Raw genomic sequence first — 15297 nt, 5'->3', positions numbered from 1 at the left:
TAGTCTCTCCTGATTGAAATGTGAAAAAACATAGTATAGTATGTCAAAGAAATGTCATAAAATGTCATAGTACAGTAAGGCATAAAAATGTCAAGAACGCCATAGTATAGTATGGCATAAAAATGTGGAAAAAAAGTCATAGGATAGTATGGCATAAAAATGTCATAAAAAGTCATACTATAGTAAGGCAAGTTAAGAAAACTTCATAGTATAGTACAGCATAAAAAGTCATAAAAACATCACAGGATAGTAAGGCATAAAAACGTCATAAAAATGTCAGAGTATAGTAAGGCATTCGAGTCACCAATAAACCTAATGTGCATGTCTTTGGACTGCCATAAGAAGCCAGAGTACCTAGAGGGAGCCCACACAGACACAGGGAGAACATGGAAACTCAACACAGAAAGGCCACAGCCTGGGGTTTGAACCCAGAACCTTTTCACTGTGAGGCAACAGTTCTTAACACTGTATCACCAAGCCATCCCATGAATAAAAACGTCATAGTATAGTAAGTCATAAAAAAGTCATTAAGGCATTAAAATGACATAGCATAGAGAGGCATAAAAACATATTTGTCATCTTTTTTTCAACGTTAGCCAGGGTTTTGTGTGCTTCTGAATTCCTCTGCTGATAACAGAAATGTTTGTGGTGAAATATTTGAAAAGAAAAAGTCAACAAAAATTCTAAAAGTTAAATTTAGATTGTCAGAGCATTTACCATGAAAAAGTATCTGTTTCAGTAATGGATTGTCCAATTAAAATCTACCTCTGAGATGTATGATAATGTTAATGTCAAATTAAATAGCTTAAAAATAATTATATGGTGTAAACCTGAAAATAGGAATACTTTCAAATCTGCAAACATAACATGGTATGAATTACTGGCTGGTAGTGAGACTGATTCATGGATTTTAACTCAGTTTACTGATTTAAATCAAAACACAGCCCTCAAAGTGTTAACAAACCATAAGAGATACATAACTTTTAGCATATTTCTGCTGCTTGTTTCTACTCAGACATCTTTGTATATCATGAAGGCGTTTTACTGTTCACTTCACTTTCATGAGATGATCATCATCGCTACCAGTCAGCAACCCATACCACCTCCTGAATGTTTCCTTTTAATCGACAAGAAGCTACAGTAATGTCTGCATTCTAACCTTCAAGGACAAAGCTTAAAAAGAAATACCACTGAAGTCTAAAAGTTAAGAAAGAAAAAAGAAAGATCAAATCATTGCCCAGTTTTAATGTGCTTCAAGACTAGAGTTGTTTGAACTACTTTAGCCCATTTCCCATTACAATGGATTCATTGTAAACAGTAGAAAAAATTATTTAATCGATTATGTCGTCGTCTCTCTCTATTTGGGCCGTCTGATACAGTCCTCTTTCTAACTCAATTTGACTACGTCAGTTTGTTCACAAACGCTGCTGAAAGGCGGCAGAAAATTCAGGACAGAGCCTCAGTGAAGATAGTGCTGACATCACTTGCTTGACTTCTTAGTATTTTAGGCTGAACTTGGAAGACCTGCAAGACCAGATCTGCCACAATAATTAAGACAATCAAAATAGAGATATTTGTTTTAATAGAGATCATTCTCTGTCAATCCATTATAAAATAGCAATTAAAAACTTTTAAATTCAGATATTTACATATAAACAAGTGGCTGTGCAAAATTTACAAGATATTGGCAAAAAGCATCATATTTTGACATATTTATATACATGAAAAATAAGACAAATTTTCTCAATTTGAACTTGTCAATTGATAAATCTACAAATAGCAAACTTAAGTATATACAGTAATAAAATTTGCCCATAAACATTCTTTCATAAAATGACAAAAGGTATAAAGACCAAATTAGTATGTGCACTAAAAATACAAAAAGTTATAAAGTGGGTATGTTCATATGATCGACTAGTTTTAGAAAACTGATCTGTCAAAGTGCAATCCTTGTTCTGCATTTCATGCCCATGTTTTCCAAACATTACCAACATCATTTATTAAAATGTAAAAATGTGGATGCACAACTTAAAAATGCGTGATTCACTTAAAGAACTGCGATCAAAACATTACTGGGTTTCATTTCTCCATATTCCCATTTCTTAAAATTCACATTATAGCACATATGTGACACAGCATGAAGACTTTACATCACTAAGAGCAACTTCAGTTCCAGTTTAGACCATACTGATATACTGACCGTTTTGATTTGTTGAAGTAACATTAGGCAGCCACATATGTCCATTCTTCTTTTTTTTTCTTTTTAAATGGTACAAAAAGCAAAGAACAAATGTGTTTGAGATGGACGATCCATCACAGAAAATGTCCTGCCCAAATACATTTTAACCAGAAGTTACTTCAACATCTTAATTGAAACAAGTCTTTGTCTGACATTTGTAAAAGGCAGGAAAATGACTTGATAGCGTGGCTTCTTGGTAACATTATGCAAAAGCACAGAGCCAAATCCAGATAATTATTTTCATAATGTGAATGTTTCATTATTCTTGGATCTTCTAAATAACTCGTCAGATAGCTTGCCACCAGGATATTGACAGAAAGCCAGTTGAATTTTTTACCATTGCTGAAGAAATTACTGGAAACAGAACAAAATCATTTAAAAATGTTTGATAGGGATGTAAAGTATACTAAGTCTGTGTAGCAAATGTGCTAGAACCTGAATAACAGCGTGTGTCAGGAGCTCTCACTGTTCAAATACCAACACCTGCTATTACACCATGCACAACACATATAAATAATAATTTTTGTTTCCAATCAAGCAAAGACAAAAAAAAAAAAAAAAAAAAAAAAAAAAAAAAAAAGCACACATCCTACAAATCTGGAGAGAACTGTTGGATAGATGAAGTTACTTGAAATGAACAACACATTCTAATCCATATGGCTGAGAAGGAAGAAGGCAACTGATCAGAAGACAAGACTTGTCAAGATTAATCTCTGTAAAACAATCCACAGGCATTAAAATGGTGTTTTAAAATAGTAGAAATGTGTGATAAATTAAAATCTCTGTTAAAAACTTAAATAAACAGAGTGTTTACGTTAACATGGTCAAGAAAATTAGCATTACTGCAGTTTTGTAAAATCAGGCTGCACCTGAATGTTGCACATTAATCTAACATGGAACCAATTCGCAGAGATTTGCTGCTACAACCCAGATATCAGTGCAAGGACACTGACAAGGTTTTCAAATCTGAAGTGCCCAGTTCAGTTAGAGATTTTTCTTCTGTGCAGCATGAGGCAGTGCATGAGGGAAGTGTGGTTGAGTGCAACTGGTCTCTGAAGAGCAAACTGAGCTGAGAGGCACGCTGAAATCAGGGCCAAGTTCCAATATTTGCTCCATTTCTGCGCTGAAAATACAAAAGGCCTGTGCTCGAAGAGGCTTTTAGAAGCTGATGTCCCTTCAGTGTTCCACATAATTCTCTTCCCATAGACAAACGTCTCTTCATTCAGCAGTGGGCAATCAAAGAATGTACCGGTAGAGACGATCTGAGCTGACAGTCAACTCTGCTTCCTTAATGCCACTGAGTAAGGTTAGTCATTTTAATGTGGATGTTATTTCAGGAAGCCTTTATAGAGCAGGTGTGAGTGACTGGTCCCTCTTTCATTCTCCAGGCAGAAGAGCAGGTCCCTGAGGTTGACTCTGGTGATACGCTGTCGCATAAACTGTCTGGACCCTGCTCCACCAGAGACTCCAGGTTGGGAGGGCCCTGACCCTGAGCCCTGGACGGTGAATTGAAGCAAACACAAGATAGATATTTAGTCTTTTATTGAGCTTTGAGAATTTGAAAAAACAAACAAAAAAAAAGCACAACTTGTCTGTGTCCAAAGGTTCCATATTCCTCACCTCTGCACTGTCACCTCTAACAGGAGAGTACATTTTCCGTTTTTTCCTGGGGCCAATTGCTGCCAACGCCGTTAGGTTGGCTTCTCTCTGCCTGATCTGAGCCAGCTCCTGCTGCTGCATCTGGAGCACAGGTAATAACATAGATGAGTCTCACAGTCCACCTCATCATAATACTTCACAACAAAAGCAATCACTCAGTGACTCATGGCAGCATATGTTTACCTCTTTGGCCTTCTGTTTAAGTCGGAGCTGCTCGGGGTCCTCTTGCCGAGACCGAGACTGCAATAATGTAGAGGACATCTTAATATTTCAAGACGGATATGTTCAATTCATTCAATCAATTGTTTTATTTATTCACTCACTCAAAGTTAGCATATCTGCTCTCTAGCAGGCGAGGAAATGTATACTAATGACACTGTCCTGAGATCACTCGCCCTTCTATATGCAGTTATGATAGTGCGTCAATGATATTGTATGTCCTTGCCTATAGACAGTGGGGACTTTACGCAGCACTACTTAAAGTCTAGCCTAGCCTAGGATTGTTACCTTGGCAGCCTTCAAGAGGATCTCTCTCTCCTGCTCTTCCTTCCTTTGCTTCTCCATCTGATCCAGCTGCTCGAAGAATTTGAGCTGGGCTCGCACGTCGCTCACTTGCTCACACCGCTCGTCCTCCTGAATGTTGAATGAAGTTAAGGACAGGAAGATACAATAAGAGAAGCTGGAACAGAGTAAATTTCAATGGGTCTTGCCAACTCTAAAATTACAGTGATTAATTATCACCTTGAAGGTTAAGTTCTTCTGCTGTGCCACTTGTGACACCTTTTCTAGCAGGTTTTGTAGTCGATGCTGTGTAGCATGCGAAATGAAGTTGATCACATCTGTTCCCAATTCGCTGACACCAAACTTCTTTCCTGTAACAACAGGAGTGTGGATAAAGATTTAGTGAGTGAGACAGTGTCAACCTTTAAAACCAAGAACATGCTGTACGTGTTCACGTGTCTCACCAATCTCAAGAGCTCTCCGAGTGAGTGAAGAGGTGGACAGGAAGGCCTCATCCTTACAGGAACGAGTCATTGTGCCAACAAGCTCAGAGTTGGTTGCTAAGATACGGGCACTCTCCTCTGACAAGTTGACTCCTGCCATGGAGGCCACATCATTGATATCATCATCATCCCTGGATGAAATGGAAAGTGATGAGAGACATAGTAACATCAACACAATTTGCACCTTTTTTTGTTTGACATCTCTGAGATACTGAGATCTCTTTGTCGTTTGTGTACATTTATACAAAATGATCTAAACAGGTTTGTTCAGTTGCAGCTGTGTCCTATAACTAGAAAAATACCAAAACAGCTAAAACAATGTAAATACTGAGATAATTCATCATGCACCCTAAAAACTGTCTGACCAAAAAACTACACTTATAAAACCATCAGTGCAGTTCATATATCAAAGCAAGACACACAAATGCTAAGTGCCCTCTAGTCATAACATAAAAAATATATTGGACAAAAGGATCGTACCATGGGACATGAATGTAATGAAAGCAACAAGGACTGCACCAATTTAAGACCATCTACTTTTTCTGAAGATCCTAGAATCAAATATGTGCACACAGTGGTTTTAAGGTGGAACAAAACGTCCATATCAACAGTCATCTGATGAGACGAAGAATTGAAAGAAAACATCTTTCAGAGAGACACTGTGGTCACTCTGATTTGTCTCAGCAGTTTAAAAGTCTGTGCCGTGACACTTCCTGTTTTTTTTTCAGTATATCCAAACACACAATAAAATTGTTCTCATATATATTTACATGCTACCTTCCTGGGCACCTCGATCACATCACAATGTTATGCTCACATTTTTGTCTGACTGTATAAACCAGTTTTTTAGTTACACCTGTACAATCTAGTGCAATCCACAAAACTGCCCTATAATAAATCCAATCTGTGTCTGTATTTATTAATAGTGATTTCTCTCTGGGACATTAATGCTTTACTCTGTCTTTGTAAATGCAGAAATATGTTCAGTTTTTCTTGACAGAGAGGAGTAACTACCACAATATATTACGCATAACCGCTTATGTTTATGAAGTCATTATTTAAGAATTGCTGCATTAATTAGCAAATGTGACTACAAACACAAGGGTGACAAAATAGGAACAAAAACCAGGACAATAAACTGACACACTGAAATTCTGAAATTGACCAAAGACAGTTTTCAAGTACAGTTTTTAAACTGACAGATTTACATTACAGCCTACATCAGTAGTTACAGCTGTACTGCTGAATGAATTCAGGACACAAATGTACAAATGTTTGGCTCAACACTCAAGAAAATCACAAGGACTTCTGGTTTTCAGTGAACAGGTTGTAGAATATTCAGATTATATTACAATGTTTGATTGAGAAAACCTTGAACCTGGTTAGATCATGTTACACAGCTCCTGAAAATGCATCACTTCATGTTGGTTTTCCTTTTCTTTTAGCTCTATATGGCTGAGGCTGGATGCTTTCTTCTAATTTCCAATTTTACTGACTCAGTTTTACATGGTGCACAGTGAATCTGTTTGTGCAGTTGCTTGAACAGCTTTCTGAAGCGTTTTTGTTATCTTTTGCCCCCATGCCAATGCACAAGGCCCTAACAGGGTGACTTTATCATATCACTGTGTAATTTTTATTGCAAGAAAATGGGTTTTGCCTCAACATGAAAATTTATGCAGCAAGGTTAACCAGAATCGAATGTCATCTTCCGCTGTGTGGAGGTGTCTGTGGTATGTTTGTAGTACATGTTGTGTTTCTGCTGTTCAGATGTTATGTTAAAAAAAAATGAATCCAGACACACAAACAGATGAGAGTAGGATGACATGTTGATTGTATAAAGTATACCATGATGGTGAGAGTGATATGACTAGTAAATGTAAATCTGACTCTTGCTCTGGTATTGATAAATAAAGCATGACTACCTATGCTTTATAAGAAAAACACCTTCTTTTGATATCCCTGAAAATACAAGGGATGCAACTAATAATTACTTCAGTTCTTTATTAATCTGATTAAACAATTTATAGTTTGGGCTATAAAATGTCAGAAATTAGTGGAAAAAATCTGATATTTTATATTGTTCACAATAAATACATGCTAAAAAATCTTCACAATTTCTAACTGTGAAGTAGTGAATGTTGAAAAATGACTCAATGACTCAATTATCAAAATGCTTGTCGATTAATTTTCTGTTCTGTTTGACAAACCAATAACACTAATCATTCCAGTTCTAAAACACGTGCCAAATTTATTTTGCACAATGTAGAAAAGTGTAGGTTTGCAATTGCTAACCACTGGATGATAGTTCCAACGTCAAATATAATAATAAGATAATTATGTAAATTCTCAGTTGGTTTTGAAAATGTAAAGTACTGAAAATATGTTACTAAACCTCTAAAACTCCTTCAATACAGACTATCTGGACACTGATATTTACGCAACATTTATCTGAATGTGTCACAGACCTGAAGGTTCCCCCTCCTGCTTCCTTCAGCTTGTTCTTCTGAGCAGCAGTGAGAGGAGCCTGACTGACTACTTGTACTCCTTTGGCCCCTGAAGCCAACGTCTGCTTCACTGCTGAAACTAACAGTGACAGAAGCAAGTTCAGATTTTTGCTGCTATCTGAGCAGAACACAATGTAATTGCAGTTAAAATTGTAAGTATGCAGTTTAAAACATGCACTCTAGCATTAATAAAATTTGTCTTGTTTTCAGAATCAATTTTGGCATCTTTGTACAAGTGTAGAGTCCTGCAATTACATACAGTATCCAGAAGGTGGCAGCACTTCCATACTGTATATAGTGAATGTGTGAAAGACCAAATACAGACATGCTGAGGTGGAACCATTGTATTTTTGTGTTGTTCAGTGACTTTCTTCAATGGATTTGTTTAGCATCTAGGTCTGTCCACCAATTCTCACTGGACACTGTATGATGCACCAAATAAAGAAAATAACAATATACAACATTAAGAGCATTAGTATTGATTTTCCAAGCCTACTGAGATACAATGGAAGCTGGAAACTGTTGAACACACACCTGTCTGCAGCTGTTTGACCACCTGTGGCTGGCCCACAATGATGCGGCTGTGCGGTTGTCCTCTGAGTGTTACCATGGGAGACTGAGCCAGCGTCACCTGTGGCCTCACCATTGCCCCCTGTTGTTGTGGCACAATCTGTGAACATTCAGTGACAAAGAATGAGAAACAAAATCATAGCACAAACAAAAATAAGAGATTAAACTCATGCCAATTGCTGAAGTCAGACACAGGTTTAAAAAAAAAAAAAAATCCCACATATTACCAGTCCTTGTTTACTGTGAGGTGCCTGAGTGAGGCTGATGACTGTGGTTTTGGTCGCGGCAGTGCTGGTGGCTGTGGTGGTGGCAGTGGAGAGAGGAGGTCGCAGTACCACGGCGGTGAGGGCCGTGGAAGCTGCTGCAGCTGCTGCAGCAGGCTGAGTGCTGGGCTGAGGCAGCAGGCTCTGCTGAATGAAGGCCTCGGAGTCTGGGGTCATCTGACGCAGCGCTGGGAGACTTCTCTGAGGACAGAAAGAAAAAACATACATTACTTGGATTAAGTCACTGACTCATTTCCACACAGGATAGATTTGGTTATTATAAAACAAAAGTAGCAGCATTTCATGATACGTGGTGCAGTCTCTATGATATACTGTACTCTGAAAAAACACACAATGTACTAGTTGAACTCCCTGTGTGTTTGGATGAGGCCATACAGAGAGGATTGTTGGACCAGGAGGTCCTAAGAACTTTGGGTGATGGAGAGAAAAAATTCCTGAGGATATCACCATATGTGCACATATGCTCAGTTTAGTGTGAACAATAGCATTGATGTGTGTTCACATATTTTTCAAAAGCAGACACAAAATACCTCTTTTTATAAAGAGGAGTTGCAGGAAGCAGTAGCATTAGTTTGTAGACAACACGCAGACTTCTGTGTGGATAAAGAGAAAAGGCTCCTTTTCTCCCTCTTCGAAACCTTTGGGTACCTACTAGCTCTTCACAATAGCTTCCAAAACAGTTTCAGCATGTTGGTGTTATACCACCTTAACACATAAACTTTGTATTTGATGTAGGATAATAAACCCATTGTTGAACCCATTCATAACACACTGCTTTCACAGTTTAATTCCCTGGTTATAACCGTTTAAACGAGACCTGGTCGGCAACTTCAGTTCCACGCACAGCTATTAAAACCACACGATTATATCAGTCTGTGTTTGCTAGATGGAGTCGTTGACTTTCAGTTACTGCCCCAGTGTTTACACTGAAGGAGAAACAGTGTCATTTTACACGGTTTAATTATTTGGCCTTCTTATGGAAAGTAAATGCAACAACCTACACTCTTTAACAATGATGATGTTCATGTGCTGAATCTCTGACATTCAAGAGGGTAGATTATGTGGTTTAGATGACAAGAGATGTGCAAACCTATATTCATTTAATAGTATCGCTGTAGAAACCAACACTTTTTATAAAAATGTATGGATTTGAGCAGTCTTTGCAAGCACTGGTTAGAAGCAGAGTTGTGAAGCCACGTCATCATGTCAGTCTGAACGAGGTACAAGTTGCCTTCAGTTTGCATGTAGCACAAGTGCAAAATATCACTAGAGCTTGTGCCTTGTCTTAACACAAGCTGTGAGTCCTGCACTCACCTGCATATCTACAGTATGTACCATGCTGCATCAGCCATTATATTTGGATATAAGCTGGTTTATTGCTGATCTCACCTTCAGGAAAGGCACAAGGTACGGCTGTGGTGAGGAGTTGAGCTCCCGGTATAACCTGCTGGTGAAATCTTCAGGCTCTATCTTTGCTTCCTGTTGTACAATAGACACAGAGGATGAATCAGAACAGAAAAAATGTAAGTTAATAAAACAGACTGAATGAATGAAAAGAGAGGTATGAAAATGAAGACAGACCGATTTTTAACAGAGATGGTGAGAGAGAGAGATGAAGGATAAGATGGAAAAGCAAGAAAAAGAAGCCACGAAGGAGAGAAATGTACCAGCAAGTTCTTGACCAGCTCCTTAACGCTGGCTGTAGTCTCAGAGGACTGTTTCCCGCTGGATGCCAGCTTGATCAGCGTGGACAGAAAGTTTCTACACTTTTTTACATTCTCCAGTGTCTCCTGCGAGCACAGACAAACAACACTTTTCTTAAATATACACATTGGCTTTACAGTAGAAATGTAGAGCAGAACACAAAATACCCTAAAATGAAATGTCTGTGTAGTTCATTATTTTATTTGAGACAGATTACTCAGACAAAAGCATTTGAGGTTAGTACTTCTCTCTTACAGCTGTGACAGCTGTCGGAGTGACAGGGGTCCCAGTGGCTCCAAGGGGCCCTACCCTCTGTGTTACTGCTGCGGCTGCAGATCCAGGCTGTACTGTGGTGGGTGTTCCTAGTGGCTGACCCGGGGTGGTGGCAGTTCCTCCCAGCATGATGGTGTTCTATATGAGTCAGTGAATTTGCAGTCATGAGATGAGACATAGGAAAATGACATGGCCAGATTAACAGTTTTGACAAGTCTGTTTCCAGGGCACAGTACATTCAATTTTACTAGGACATAATTAAGTGTTATTTTTCCTAGAAAGAGCTAGACATTGTGTTTGCTGTCACAGATATCTGTATACTTTGTAAACAACATTCACTTTTCAGAGCTTCACAATTCTCTTCTTCCACCCCTAAATTAGAGCATGTTATAAAAATGTGATGTACAAATCAGACAATGAAAACAGATGATGTTTAGTAAAAATGTATTAACCTTTAAGGGGACTTCCATGGCAACCAGAACAATCATAATTCACAAGAAAGAGTAATACAACCAGCAGTGTTTTCGAAGTGAGCAAACAAAAGGCCAAGCAGAGAAGACAGAGAAATTAAAACGAATGTGCTTGCCTTGACGTAAAAACCTAGCCCTTCATAGCAGTTATTTAGCAGAACAAGATGACCGTACAATCTATGAAACAGGTCGGCGCCTGTTTTTTTAACAAGCATTTCAGATTAGGAAATCCATCCTATCTGTTCCAAGAGGCATGGCTTTAACCCTATCTTAGGCGTATGAGTAAAAGCATTAAATTAACTCTCCCATTCAAGGAAACTTCTCCTATCTTCTCCAAGATTTATGAGAGCTAGAGAGCTGTTCCCAGGAGGTGGACAGTTACGGACAAAAGTGCATGTTAAATGAGAAATGCAAACGTGAAGAACAATTTGTCTAAAACAAGAAGCTTCCCCAAACACACAGACTGCATTCAATCCTCCTCTGGATTTTGTTCGTGGAATAATCTTTTTTTTTTTATACTGTTGGCAGTCCTAACCCAAGCAACACCAAACCACGATGAGGGAAGCAACATTGGTGGGCTATCTGTGGGAGTTTAGTGGACGCAGGGAAATAAATACCTAAAGGGATGTGTGGTGAAGTTACCTGCAGCACAGGAGGCCTCTGCAGTTTGGTGGCGGCCGTCACAGTAGTCTGGACTGTGGAACCTTGTTTAATAATAGTGGTGGGGGTAACCGAACGAGCCAGCAGTGACGCACCTGGAGCCTGCAGAGCAGCAGGGGATTTGAAAGGAGGTGTCACACATGACATTTTATGTACAAGTTAAGCAATCCTGAGAAAAATAACATTGCGCTACTGTCTCGAATAAACAGTGCAAAAACATTTTTTTAAGTTACATAATTTCACTGTGCATATGCTACTTTAAACTTCTGCGGCTCCCTCAAGAAAGATTCTTGCTTTGCTCCATGTCATCTTTTTTTAAAGCAAAATATTTTCAAACAGCAGCTGCAGCATTTTTTCCACTCACAATTCTCTTTTTTTGAGCATCCTTTCTGTTTCTTTACTTATTTTGAAGTTGGATGCAAAACTCCTCACACGCTAAATAAAAGCAGTCCATTTTGACTGGTCATTTACCATTCAGCCACAGTGTGCATAAGAAAGCAGCACCCAAAACGTAATCAAATAAGACTGCAATACAAAATACATAAAATCGCCTTTAGGTTTTGCTGTTTACAATATGTAACTAAAAAAACAAAGTTGGTTAGCTTTTTCTATCAAACAGTAAAATTGTATGTACAGTAAAACACATTGTGCCTCACTTTACCTATGACACTGAAATAATTGCAGGATGACTATTGAAAATGTGTTCATTATTGTGATTGCATACACTGTTGTTGTGATGGGATGCAAATTACATATTGTTCAGGCCTGGTATTATGGATGCAGAAATCCCACCTTTTCTTTCTTGATACCTAAACTCAGGGTATCAGCTAATGTTGACAACACATCTAATATGCCTGCTCTTTTTTACTGTTTCAGTTTAAAATCTGCATACTTCAGTGTGGAACTGCTTGGTTATCATCCCTCTGTAGCTGCACATCATTTCCTAATTGATACTAAGTTCATGTCAACTTTAATTATATTGTTCTTGAAGGTTTACAGAATTGTGCCATTACAGTTATATAATACCAGTGACGAAGAAAGTATTTAAACTGAATCAGTCACATCTGGCTGATAATCAGCCTACTCAATAAGGTCAGTATCTGCGGTATCTGCAGTATCTGTGTAAAGATCATGTATGAGTCACATTTTCTGTTTGTGAGTGTGGCCTTGTGTCCAGCAGTCCCAGTACCTGTAGAGATGTGATCTGGACAGGTGGAGTGCTTGTGGGGGCTGCAGGTCGCGGAGTCATGGCGCTTTGGGACTGCGACTGAGCCTGCATCTGAGCCAAGGTCTGCTGGTGAATCACCAGCAGCTGCCCACTCTCACTGCGAACCAAGACCATGCCTGCAAGAGGCAAATGTCAAGGTGGTTAAGATGTCAAATGTCAGGGCTTTTCTATCCTTTTCTAAACCTCATCAACATACTGTATATATGTATGTATACACTTTCTGACATGAGGGTGTATGAATTACTCATCTGTAGGTCTATTAATGCACAGATATTACCTTGGCTGGGAGGTTTATATAGAGAGATTTCCAGCCATTCACGATCAGAACAAAATGAGCCATAAACATGATATTAATCAAGAGCATCTCAAGCCACAACACAATGTGTAATTATAGGTTGTTCAACATCCTCAACACAGCACAACTCAAAAGTAAAAGTTTTTTACTTGCTTTCCAGACTTTATTGGAGGCCACTGCATTACAGTGCACTGGTGTTTTGCCTGCCCATTCAGTGAAAAAGCTTGGCTCCAGTGCACAGTAATACACTGATCTACAAGTTGCAGCGAGGACATTCAGGAGAATTAAGCATCAAGAGAAAAAAATGTTTTGCTGAGATGTAGGGGGGTACATGTCACTAAATATTGTGGCTGAAATGTTGTTGTTCAGTGACGATGTTTGCTGTGGCTTAATGGTCTGTCCGGCCATTCTCTGGTTGAAATAGCTCTATACACAGGACTCTAACCCACAGATAATTTCCATGCATTGGCCTTTCTATATTTGAGCAATTCATAGTGCTTTATGTAAAAAGAATCTAAATTATCCCATTAATACCCTGAAGTTTAAATCAAAATCTGCCAGTACAAAACATTAGCGTATTATATGAGGTCAGAGACTGGTCTAACCATTAGCCTTTGCAAACTGTTTAAACCACACACAGGGGATAGATACTTAGTTATACAACAGATAGCTGCTTCTATAAGAACAGTTTGCTAGTGTCTCCAACAAGGTAAAGTAAAAAGAATCAATAGATTGCAACAGAATGCTACGTCGATATACTGTGGGAGGAATATGAGCGCTGACTGCCCTCAAGGCTTTTCATCTGGTCTGCAGTTAGTACCTTGACAATCTCTAATCTGATGTCTGTGGCTCCAGAAGACAATCAATTGTGTCCTCTCTGGTAAATTACTACAAAACGCTTCAAACCATTTCCTGTCTGTTCACACAAGAGCAGCTAAAACAAAGTAGGGTTTGCGTTTGATAGCAACAACTTTCTGACAAAGTTATTGCTCCTCAATAACTTTGTCAGCATAAAGAGGAAACATTGCCACATCTAACTTGTTGGAGAAAACTGCCTGATGCTCTTAAATTAAACTAAACTAAACTAAACTAAACTAAATTACCTGGTGGGAGCTGAATGTTTTGGATATTTGGTGCGTTTTGTTGGGGCTGGGTGAGTCGAGGGGCCAACACCTGTGGAGCAATAGTTCGTATTCCACCGGGAGTAGTGGCAGCGATCGTTGACGGTACTGAAGTCCTTAAGTTTTGCAAAACAGTAGGACTCCTCATGGTTGCGGTTGTCCCTGTCGCAACAGTTGAAGCCACGACACCAGTCTGCATTATAGTCTTTGTGAAGTCGACTTTGTTGACGAGAGGGCCAGCCGTGCTGGTGACACTGACGGCTGGTGATGTTGAGACTGTGGCAGAGTTGCCTCCGCTTTGTGAGGTGTTAGTTGGAGTTTGCATAGGTGGCCTCACAAGCGTGACCGTGGGTACACTTTTCACAGAGGGTTGAGACGAAATAACAGGCGAAGTCACGGCATTGTGCACACTAGCCGATGTAGTCCGAATAATAGTACTTGGTGCAGCAGACAAAACTGCCGTGCTTCCTTTGCTCACAGAAATAGGTCCGTTGTTTACAAACGTGACAGCTGGCTGGGAGTTGCTGCCGCTGCTGTCAGCAGATGCACCTCCGGGGATATGACAGTTCATCACCACGGAACTTCCATTTAAAGTTTGAACACCAGTTTTTCCAGCTTTCCCGACACAAGACGTTGCATCTGATACTACCGTAACGACTCCGCTAGTTGTCCCCGACTTGGACTGACTCTGAGCGGCTGTCATGCTCGCTCCAGCCGCCGATGTGGTCCCTGCTGCTCCATCCATGCTCGAACCGAGGGATCCCGTACTGTTAATGATACCTCCTTGCACTCCTGTCCCTACAGCAGCGGAAACACGTGAAAACAAGGGGGTGTCGAACAACTCTCCGATTCGCATTAGTTTCGGGAAACACACAAGTGAAGCCAAGTTAGCTATAATCAGTTTAACAACGTGACCAAAATAAGCTACTGTTAGCTAACCGGAGTGGGCAGCTATCTTACCTGCTTTAGCAAGCTCTTGTTGTGAAAGTCCCATTTTGCTGCCCTGAACATTGGAATTACTACCTACAGCTGAATTGCCGACGTGATTTGCTGCAGACTGGATCTTTGCTTCTGTGTTGACGTGACTTGCTCCTATCAGCTCAGACTCCAGAGACCCGACCAGATCACTAACTACTTTTTCGTCTACCTCTGTGTTGAAGAAAACATCATCCAGCAAATCGGAGCCCGCCGCCATCTTTGCACAGCTACGCTCGTTCGTGAGACGCATGCGCCGATTGGATGCACCCTGGGTGACGCAACCTCACCGGGTGCTGTGATTGGTTCGT

At 39.7% G+C, this 15297-nt stretch overlaps 1 protein-coding gene across 1 annotated transcript; it reads right to left on the bottom strand.

The window, feature by feature from the left end:
• Positions 1 to 1565: 1565 nt before the first annotated feature.
• LOC130175187 (transcription initiation factor TFIID subunit 4-like) lies at positions 1566 to 15239 on the bottom strand. The gene is made up of 16 exons (XM_056385528.1): positions 14972 to 15239; positions 13994 to 14809; positions 12557 to 12711; positions 11350 to 11469; positions 10220 to 10375; positions 9928 to 10050; positions 9650 to 9739; positions 8204 to 8440; positions 7941 to 8076; positions 7368 to 7485; positions 4864 to 5033; positions 4640 to 4770; positions 4406 to 4531; positions 4082 to 4138; positions 3860 to 3979; positions 1566 to 3735 (listed from the first exon to the last, which is right to left on the bottom strand). Exons 1-16 carry the CDS (start codon positions 15237 to 15239, stop codon positions 3568 to 3570), a joined length of 2991 nt encoding a protein of 996 aa, XP_056241503.1. The 3' UTR covers positions 1566 to 3567.
• Positions 15240 to 15297: the final 58 nt, after the last annotated feature.

The sequence above is a fragment of the Seriola aureovittata genome, chromosome 9 (assembly GCF_021018895.1).
Source record: "Seriola aureovittata isolate HTS-2021-v1 ecotype China chromosome 9, ASM2101889v1, whole genome shotgun sequence".
In the NCBI taxonomy this organism is placed as follows: Eukaryota; Metazoa; Chordata; class Actinopteri; order Carangiformes; family Carangidae; genus Seriola; species Seriola aureovittata.
The sequence above is the reverse complement of the archived record's forward strand: the minus strand, read 5'-3'. Positions and strand labels throughout refer to the sequence as shown.